This window comes from Rutidosis leptorrhynchoides, chromosome 4 (assembly GCF_046630445.1).
Source record: "Rutidosis leptorrhynchoides isolate AG116_Rl617_1_P2 chromosome 4, CSIRO_AGI_Rlap_v1, whole genome shotgun sequence".
NCBI lineage: Eukaryota > Viridiplantae > Streptophyta > Magnoliopsida > Asterales > Asteraceae > Rutidosis > Rutidosis leptorrhynchoides.
This window is the reverse complement of record NC_092336.1, coordinates 643,264,269-643,274,970: the sequence shown is the minus strand read 5'-3', so window position 1 is coordinate 643,274,970 and position 10,702 is coordinate 643,264,269. Positions and strand designations below refer to the sequence as shown.

At 31.8% G+C, this 10,702-nt stretch overlaps 1 protein-coding gene and 1 long non-coding RNA gene across 12 annotated transcripts; both read left to right on the top strand.

Annotated features, from left to right (window-relative positions):
- The first annotated feature begins 706 nt into the window (after nucleotides 1-706).
- Nucleotides 707-5,050, top strand: LOC139904359 (uncharacterized). Of its 11 annotated transcripts, none has more exons than XR_011778750.1 (5): nucleotides 707-803; nucleotides 1,955-2,029; nucleotides 2,206-2,307; nucleotides 2,512-2,972; nucleotides 4,664-5,050. It is a non-coding gene; the product is annotated as an uncharacterized lncRNA (long non-coding RNA). The 11 variants fall into 11 exon arrangements; XR_011778749.1 differs by adding an exon at nucleotides 1,650-1,738 and having other exon boundaries at nucleotides 793-929; nucleotides 1,955-2,307; XR_011778751.1 differs by lacking the exon at nucleotides 707-803 and adding an exon at nucleotides 911-929.
- An 879-nt stretch (nucleotides 5,051-5,929) lies between these two features.
- LOC139904357 (eukaryotic initiation factor 4A-15) lies at nucleotides 5,930-9,231 on the top strand. Its single transcript, XM_071886295.1, has 5 exons — nucleotides 5,930-6,088; nucleotides 6,646-6,714; nucleotides 6,821-6,927; nucleotides 7,015-7,445; nucleotides 8,416-9,231. Exons 2-5 carry the CDS (start codon nucleotides 6,647-6,649, stop codon nucleotides 9,049-9,051), a joined length of 1,242 nt encoding a protein of 413 aa, XP_071742396.1. The 5' UTR covers nucleotides 5,930-6,088; nucleotide 6,646; the 3' UTR covers nucleotides 9,052-9,231.
- Nucleotides 9,232-10,702: the final 1,471 nt, after the last annotated feature.

Here is a 10,702-nt window from a genome sequence, read left to right as displayed (position 1 = left end):
CTTTTTCCAACATGTAAACATTCAAAACTTTGGAAATCATGTTATTATAGTATTTTTATTTTTGCTGTTAAAAAAAATAGTATTTTTATTTTTATTAATTATTACTCTCTCTGTTATTCCATTTTGGATTGTCCCAAATTAATAGTCCACTTCCATATATAGATAAGAATAATAAGGTAAAATTCTATTATGCCTTTAATGTATGTGGATAGGATTTAAAGAGAAAGAAAAAGTAGGGGTAAAACTGAAAAGTAAGTGGATAGGATTTAAAGAGAAAGAAAAAGTATGGGTAAAACTGAAAAGTAAACAGAAAGTACAGTACTTTTATGACAGTTTCTTAAACTGTGTGTTTTTTGTCTGTGGACTATTAATATGGGACGGATGGAATATTAAATAACCATAACAATGGAGTAATCTATCTATCTATAGTTTCTATTAAAATTCTAAAATGATGATGTCATAATTAAACAATTTCTAAGCCTAAAAAAAATTTAAAAAATAATTAAAAAAATCTTAGAGCAGCATGATGATGTCATTACATCTAATTTAATCAAATAATTAAAATTAAAAAAAAAATATACTGATTATATTGTATTTTGTATTTGTATTGTATTAAGGCCTTAAAAAAACCCCTAAAAAACCCTATTGACGAAACGCATACATCCAAAGGATTGAATCCCAAAAAATCTATCATCTTGAAAAACCCTTCTCCTTTTAAATTCTTCATCTGCTTTTCTTTCATCACCATCAAAAGATTCTCCAATAAATTTATTGATGATGCACGCGAAGGTGATTTTATAAAGGTTGGGTTTCTTCACGTTTATTTCTCATACTTTCATGTTTTTACCTATCTGATTAGCAGATCTAAACTGAAAATCTGATACGTTTTTAACTTAATGGCATGAAGAAGAAACTGAAGAAAAATGCATGTAAGCATCTTGATTTGCAATTTTTTTTCTTCATGTTATATGTTCTTAACCTGATGGAATGATTTTGTTAATTTAATGTTACAATTTCTGATTTGAGGATAACTTTATTAGTTTATTGTAAAAATCTACTGTTTTTGTAGTTAGTTACTTGACTTTGATTTGTACAGTGACATTTTCTCATGTTTGATAAACAAGTCGATCATGTTTTAATCAAAGAATCGATTGAGATTCTACACTAAGAAATTAAAGTTTTTTATTTTATTTATTATTATTATTTTTTTGTGTGTGTATGTGTTCTTTTATAGCTTATGTTTAAATGTTTAATTACATTAGCTTTTCCACATTTCATATTCATACATGTGTTGATTGAAAAGATTTTCTTCCTCTTAGAAGAAATTGTTCTGCTGATGTTCATTAGTGCTCCCTCTTTTTATTTACTTTGGATGTCAAGATCAAGGTTGCTGCAAGAATTTGAATTTAAATTGATTACCATCATTGTCATCTCTTTCTCATTATGTATAATATTCACTCATTCTTTGATTGCGATTTTTGAAGTTTTCTTTATGCACACAATGTGTTCCATGTTATATCAATAACAAGTAGCTTTTATATTTTGTCAGTATGTAATATGTTATTGACTTCATATATTTTGAAAGAATAGGTTGTTGAAATCATGAGTTGAGTTAAATGTATGTGCTTATCATGGAGTTTTTCATCTAGATCCAACAAATGAAATGGGTGATCCATCTTGCCAGTAGGTAGATGCAGAAAGAATGGAGAAAAATGATTATAGATATGTAATTGAACAAGTAACTCTCTGTTTATCATTTACTTTGTCAATCCTATATGTATCTTTTTTTTTCTTCATATAAATATGTAATTTACTGACTGTCTTACGTATGTAATTGAATCTAGGGTTTTGGTTTTAGATTAAGCTAATACTTGAATATGTTAGGGTTTAGCCATTGATTTTTCTGATCGATGTAATAAGTTAATTATTAATGTGTGTTTTGTATGTGGAACAGATAAGAAGTATTTCCAAATTTTATATAATTGGATGGTGTTGATGCTGAAGATCTGATATGCATATGCACAAAGCTGTGAGTACAGATTCTGTTAACTATGCAGCAATCTGTGAAGTATTCTGCCACTTGATGTGTTTGTTTTGCTTTTAATACATTGGGCCTACATGCTTTAGTTGCATATATATAATAATAATTAAAAATTAACAAAGATACTTTCAAGCATGATTTTTCTTTGTTTGCTTTTGTTTTAGTTGCATATAGGTATATGTTCAAATTCAATTTGGAGAACGATGTGATTATTGGAGAGACAACATGAGGATGATGTTGATAAAATTTATTCCATTTATGACAAGGTTAGTTTAATTTCAATCTTTTGATTAATGGGTATGATACTTAAATTTCACATTTTGTTTTTTCTTTGATGGGTTATCTGTTGAGTCGTAGATTATTGACTTTTTTGTGTGAAAATGTGGAATCGTTAGTAGAATTACTTAATACGGAGTACACCATTCATGTTTATGCTATTTAGTTACTCATTAATCTCTTACTTGTGTTAGGTTGCTCGCATCTCTGTTGTGGTTGCCTGGTTGGTTAGCTTCTGCAGCAGAAGCGGTTGTTACAACCCTATGATATTACAACGAAATTTTAACATTAATTATTTGACAGTGAAGAAAATGTCAACGAGTTTGAGAGTTATTTGTGTAGGTATGTATGTTCCACCATATGATTGAGATTAACAGAACGAATAGTGATTTATGTTTGTTTTTTCACGATTGCTTAAGACAATGTTTTAGATATGGAGGTACGACTTAATGAATGATGTCCGTGCGGGCTAATTTTTGTACCTTTTGAACTATCATCTTCTATTAAGAGATACTTGTAGGTTATTTCTTATATGCAAAAAACATTCATTAAGTTTATAACTGTTTTTGTATTATAATAGAGAAGGGTCTAATACAATTTTTGAGTCTGAAGCATGGACCATACAACTTGATTTTGGGGATCAAAGACAACAAAGGTATATTTCTATATCTAATGTTCAAATCAAGACAAAATTGCATGGGGAGTCCCTGTGGTATGTTTGAAATAACAAGCGGAGTCCAAAAGAATTTTTTCACCTTGGGGGGTCACTGTGGTATGCACTTGTTTCATAGGGAGTCCATTTTCCTAACTGACGTTAAAAACTCTGTTAAGTTCCCTCACATGCTTTGCACATGAGGGTAAAAATGTCATCTTCTCATTTCTTCTCTTTTTTTGTTCTTGTAACTACAGTACCAATAATCAACATTCAGTTTCAATCACTTTCTTTTGACATCAGTTCACCCAAGCAAAATCATACCCTACAAATCTGAAAATTGAGAAACCAACCCATAAAAAGATTCAAGTAGTAGTTTAAAAAATCTAAGATCTTGGAACTAAGATATTTTTTTAGAAAAGGCAACTGTATTATTATACAATATACACACTATATACAATATACCTACACTGTATTATTATACAATATACAATATACACACTATATGCAGCTATATAGAGAATATATGTAGCCTCAAGAAATATACAATATACACGCTATATATGTACGTGATCCTTGGCACATATAGCCTATAATACAAACTGGATATCAATAAACAAAGGATGAATAAAACATCAAAGAATAAAACCTGCACATTAGAAAGAAAATAAGAATTACATCAATCCATTTGTGCATAAAGGTGCACTCAAGAACCCACATACTTGAAACACTCATAACTAAGATATTAATCAGTTAATAAATTAATAAAAATAACTAATCCCAAAAAAGAAACTCTATGTTTATCTCTGATATATCGTCCCTACCATACAACTGGAACAAAATTAAACGAAACCAAAATAATTGAATAATCAAACGATTTAGAAACATAACTTTTATAAAAGAACATCATCGGAGTTCGATACCATTCAAAATTAAAAATCATCGGAGTTCGGTTTCTCTCTGACTTTTCAATCCCGGAGTTTAATTGTGAAGCAGTTCCGTTTCTTTCAGAGTTTACAGCACCGGAATTAATAATAATCAAACGGTTGTTCTTTAGATCTATTTGTGACGAAATTAATTAGCGGGAGAAAAGTGACGAATCAGGGCATCAACGAACAGATTCAGTGGATTTATGGCCTAAATCTGGGTTACACGAACACATCCGGCAGAGTTTCAATGAGCATAAAATTAGGGTTTATTATTTGGTCATAGAAGAAGATGAGGCTGAATAAAGGGTGGGTGGGTCAGAAGACAAGAGGAACATAATAGACGAAAATACCCTCATGTGCAAGTCATGTGCACCACTTAACCGTTAAATTTACACAGACGTTAGGTAATTGGACCCCCCGTGAAACAAGTGCATACCACAGTGACCCCCCAAGGTGAAAAAATTCTTTTGGACTCCGCTTGTTATTTCGAACATACCACAGGGACCCCCCATGTAATTTTGTCTCAAATCAAATTAATTTGTTGTTCAAATTCCATTTTTAAAGTTCAAAATCTATATTATTAGTGATGGGTCAAGTGAAGATTTCCAAAAATGTCAACACAAGTTGATCATTATAGTGAAGCCATACCCATTTAGTGTGCTCACTATATTGATTTGGGTTTAAAAAACACATGTGCTATCCTTCCGTGTTATATTTTCGTTCATATGTATTTTTTTGACCAACTTATAACATATGTATTTTCAGATTGATTGGTGTCACAATGGGTCACATATCAAATGAAGAATAGAGGTGCAGGTGTATGTTCGTTTCAAGAGGTTGTGGTATGCAATTTTGAGTGTATGGAAAACATAACGAAAAAATAGATTATAGTATAAAGTGGGTATGTAGGTAATCTTGGCTTTTAAACCCATGTACTTATTGTGATGAGTAAGGGTGTTTTCAAGGTTGGGTTACCTCCTCTACAACCTGAGTTTTAATGCCCCAGCTATTAGTTAGTATTAGTTAAGTACTCTGGATAGTCCTCTTGTGTTGAAATTTGAGTAGTCAATTTGGGTTGAGTTATTATGTGTAAAGTGGGTATGCATGCGTGCATACTATTTGTATCATCATTGTTATATATTAATAAAGTTTTGCTTGCTTTTCTAAAAAAAAAAAAAAAAATAGATAATAGTGGGATCATTAGATGATTCGTGTACAGTAAAGATCAAGATAGACGCGTGTATAGGGTCGTATGATCAATTACCATATATATGTTAAATTTGTAAATTCTTATCATTAAAATGTGTAAACTATATACACATTTTAAAATTATAATATAGAGAACACCATTAATTTAATTGTGAGTACATTGTTTAAAGAGATATTTTTTTCAAGATAATGTTTTCTTCTTCATACCAGTCATTTAATCATTAATTTTTTTTAAACAAACCCGTGTTTTCACGGGTCATGAAACTAGTTAACTTATCTATATCACTAAACACGATCTATTCAACACTTTGTATGTGCAACACTGAACACTGCAACGGATTCCTATCTAATCACGGATGATTAACTACTAGTTATATTTTTAACTCTTTTGAATAAATTCAAGAATTGCATCATCTTTCTTTCATATGAGAAAATTTGCTAAATATCAAAGGTAAATAAATCAACGGATGTGTTTTCATTCCCCACAAGAGGAAGGAATATTATATTGCACAAAAATCCAAAGGAATTAGTGGCCTCTGCGTAGTCTCCACGTCTATAATTTTAATTTTCATGAAAAATTAAATAAAAATCAACATAAAGAATATATGAAATAAAAAAAATAAAAAATAAAATATTTTAAATAAATAAAATAAAATAATAATATAATTCTTCGTATAATAATAGAAACAAATCAGGGGTAAAATTGTCAAAAAAAACCAATGAAGGATAGAATAGTCAAGAAAGAAAAATCGCAAAAGTAGGGTAAGATTTGGGGATTTCAAAATCAAATCAAAATATATAAGAAAACCAATACACAAACCCTTGAGATTATTTTCACTTTCAACCTAACTAAAAAAGCATTCCAATTCCCTCAACTCAACACTCCACGGCCAACTTCCCCATCCCAGGAGTTTTGAGAAAACCCTAATAACTCACTCTTTTACTGCTACTTTATTTGATCTCTATATTTTCGTCAATCAGGTACTTTTAATTACCCCTTTGTTTACCCAGTTTCCGATTACTCAATTGATCTGCTTTTTATGTGTGTTTATTGATAGTATTTATATTTATATCTGTATCTATATTTTTTGTAGCGATCTGATACTTACGTGTATATAGATCGGTGTTTTGTAGATAGATGTTAAATTGCTGTTTTATATGTTCTGATTTCGAGTATTGATTTGATTTATGTATAAGCTAACTTTTAAATCGAGATTCGAGTATATCTAGATCAGTATATATATTTGATCTATACAGAAATATCTGATTCATCATCTGAGGATAAGATGTTAGATGGATTAATTAAGGAGTCTGTGTTATGCGTACAAATGCAATTTTCTTGTTTTTATTACATGATTGTTGCTTAATCAAAGTATCTTTCACATCATTCATGTGAAATAGTTTGATGATTTATTTTGGGATAGATTATGTCACTAACCCGTTGAACATAATCTAGATTGGCTTATATGTATAATTTTGCGAAGCTTTTTACATAAGATCAGTGTGTAGCCATTAATTGTTGTTATTGCTGTTTGCAGTATGGCAGGTGTTGCACAAGAAAGTTCCCAGTTTGATGCTCGTCAGTTTGATTCCAAAATGAATGAGTTGTAAGTTTTGCCCCCTTTTTGGTACAACATCTTTGTCTGTACCTCGTTTGTTTGATTCAATAACTAGTGTTTTCGTGCTGATGATTTGCTGTTATTGCTTTTACAGGCTTTCTACCGATGGACAGGATTTCTTTACATCATATGATGAGGTTTACGATAGTTTTGATGCCATGGGTCTGCAAGAAAATCTTTTAAGAGGCATCTATGCATATGGTTAGTACATATATATTTATAATTTGTAATTGTTTATGTGAATGATTGTTTAAGTGTTATCTTATTGTTGGAATTTGTCCTTTTTAGGTTTTGAGAAGCCATCTGCAATTCAGCAAAGGGGAATTGTCCCCTTCACCAAGGGTCTTGATGTTATTCAACAAGCTCAATCAGGAACCGGAAAGACTGCAACTTTCTGCTCCGGGATCCTTCAACAACTCGACTATAACATTGTGGAGTGTCAGGCTTTGGTTCTGGCTCCTACTCGTGAGCTTGCACAGCAAATTGAGAAAGTTATGCGAGCACTTGGTGACTACCTTGGTGTAAAGGTACATGCTTGTGTTGGGGGAACTAGTGTTCGTGAGGACCAGCGAATCCTCTCAGCTGGAGTACACGTTGTAGTTGGCACCCCTGGTCGTGTCTTTGACATGCTTAGGAGGCAGTCACTACGTTCTGATTACATCAAGATGTTTGTGCTCGATGAAGCTGATGAAATGCTTTCCAGAGGTTTCAAGGATCAGGTCCTTTTTTTTATTTATAAATATGTTTTGTTTGTATACTAATACTTATATATATAATATATAATTCTAATATTAATTTTTATAGGGGCAGGATCAATGGGGAAGTAACCAATCGGGGGGAAGCAAATTTTTTTTTTTTCCGTTTTTTTAAAATTTTTTTTTTTCCGGCATCAAGATCACACGAAAATATGAACATTTAGAAGAACATTTAGAAGAGACACTTCGTGATGAATGTTATTATTTAGGCGGGAAAACGATCGACAAAAATAACATTCAAGATAATATTGTTCGTGAAGAATATGAAGGTTTTTTTTCATGTTTTGTGAAGTAAAATTTAGCCCGATTTAGGGTTTAGGGTTTGGTGTTTGGTGTTTTGGGTTTATTCCATAAACCCAAAACACCAAACCCTAAACCCTAAACCCTAAACTCTAAACCGTTCTTGTTAAAAACTCAATCTAAATCCTAAATCTAAACCCTAAATCTAAACCCTAAACCCTAAATTTCTAAACCCTGATATCTAAACACTATAAACCCTAATATCTAAACCCCAATAGCTAAAACCTCAAAATACGCTGGAAAAACACGATAATTGTTATCTATTACTTCTTCGAGCGTTTTCCCGCCAAAATAAAAACATTTATCACAAAGTGTCTCTACTAAATGTTCATATTTTCATCTCATCTATAATGTTCGTGAACAAAGTTTTTTCAAAAAACGAAAAAAAAAAAAAAAGTTTTTGCTTCCCCCCGCTTCCCCCCGAATGGTTACTTCCCTCTTGATCCTACCACAATTTTTATATATATCAAGTTATTCATTTATATTAAACTGCTCTTTGGAGTTTGTAAACGAAATGATTGTGATTGTCTAGGTTCAAGACATTTAACTGTTTACCCTAGAGAGATTCACTTTCAGTTTAGGATAAAATGATGGCAGTAAATTATTTGATTCTAACTGCTGAGCATTCTTTCAGATTTACGATATCTTCCAGCTATTGCCATCAAAGGTTCAGGTGGGAGTGTTTTCTGCAACAATGCCTCCCGAAGCTCTTGAGATTACAAGGAAGTTCATGAACAAACCCGTTAGGATTCTCGTCAAGCGTGATGAACTCACACTCGAAGGTATTAAACAATTCTATGTCAATGTCGAAAAAGAAGAATGGAAGCTAGAGACGCTTTGCGATCTCTATGAAACTTTAGCAATCACCCAAAGTGTCATCTTTGTAAACACCCGACGAAAGGTTGACTGGTTGACTGACAAGATGAGAAGCCGTGACCATACAGTCTCAGCCACTCATGGTGACATGGACCAGAACACACGTGATATCATTATGCGTGAGTTCCGTTCAGGATCTTCTCGTGTTCTCATCACCACCGATCTGTTGGCACGTGGTATTGATGTGCAACAAGTTTCACTTGTGATCAACTACGATCTCCCTACACAGCCTGAAAACTACCTGCATCGTATTGGACGAAGTGGACGGTTTGGGAGAAAGGGTGTTGCCATTAACTTTGTGACAGTGGATGACGAACGGATGCTTGCAGATATTCAGAAATTTTACAACGTGGTGGTTGAGGAACTGCCATCAAATGTTGCTGATCTTATTTAGAAAGATTTTGGTAAGTGGGTTTGTTCAGTAAGAAAGGTTAGAACCTGTTTTTTGAAATCTTTCGGTTTTGTTTGTCTAAGTTATTATTATCAAAGACTTTGGTGTTATAAAATATTTGCGACTCGTGTTTGTACTTTGTACCCTAAAGTTTCTTTAATTACTATGGATTTGTTAGTTGAATCTTTTGGTCTAATTGAAGTTATGGTTATATTTCATTGTTGTAAAGGTGTGTTTTCAAATGGTACATGTTTTTTGTTATTCTCTGAAGTTGTAAATATTACTCTTGATGATTAAAAAACAAAACTCGCGGTTTGGATATCGTTTAATTTAACTTGAAATAATATGGAAAGACTGTTCTTAATTCTTAAACGATCTTTTCCAACTCTAGATCTTAAAATTGTAAAATCGTTCCAACAATCGGATGTTTGATGACCTTTTTCTTCATCCTATCTATTAAACAGAAATTCAGAGTGATATACAAAAACATGAACAATTAAAACATGCAATCGGTTTGTTATTGAGATCATCAGGTTTCAGGTCTAACTATCCCATACTTTTTACTAAAGTTTCAGATCCTTGAATCATTCCTTGTACTTATGGTGCAACAAATTAGTTGAGTTGGGCCAATTGTGGGCATTTCAACTCAGAATGTATGTAATGTAGTAGTAATGGCCGGAGTTTTTTCCGACATTCTCTCTTTTTTGAGAAAAAAGGCTCATGAATTTTTTAGTACGTAGTTATAATAATCAGTGAACAAACTATAATTCACCACCTTTAAAAAGTCTACATCTTCCTCGTTTCTCAGTGTCCTATACACAAACACAGACAGAAGAATCTGTTCAAAATTCACACTTATTATTATTTTTTGAATCTATAGTTAATATTAAAATGCTATAAATGATGATGTCATTATTAGGTTAATTCCTTTGTTAAAAAAATTCAAAAAGAAAAAGAAAATTTTTTAAGCATGGTGGGTGATGTCATTAATCTAAATAATTTTAAATTAAAATTAAATCTTATTAATTAATTAATTATTATATTAAATCTTATTAATAATTATTTTAATTAAATAATTCTGAATTATTTTAATTAATTATTTTGAATTGAGTACGAGAAGGTATAAAAGCTAGGTAGAAGTAACCAATTCTAAACTTATATTTTAATTTACATTTTTAAAATAAAATGACAACTAATATTATCTCATATGATTGGATGTGGATTGTTTAATATGCATTTTAGGTGTTTGATGAAATGTTCACCTAACGAGTATCTTAGTCGGACTATGTGGTTCCACGGGTCATTAAACTGAATGACTTTAGAATTTACGTTCACTTAATGCCTAAAACATATCATTAAACTGTTTCGTTTAAACAAACCTGTGATTTCAAGGGTCATTTCACTAGTTTCAATTTTATTTATTTACTTATGCCGAATAAGATATACACGCACCGATTGATACATTATACGATTTCCAAATAATTCAATTATTAATTAATTATTAGACCACTCCCAACCGTCCGCCCTCACCCATGTCATCCCCTCATTTCCTCGAGGGCTCCATTGGCATTCACCCCGTCATCGGCCGCCCTCAACCGCCCTCAAGCACTGCGTACTCGTTCATGTCATCCCATAGCATATTTGATGACAGTGG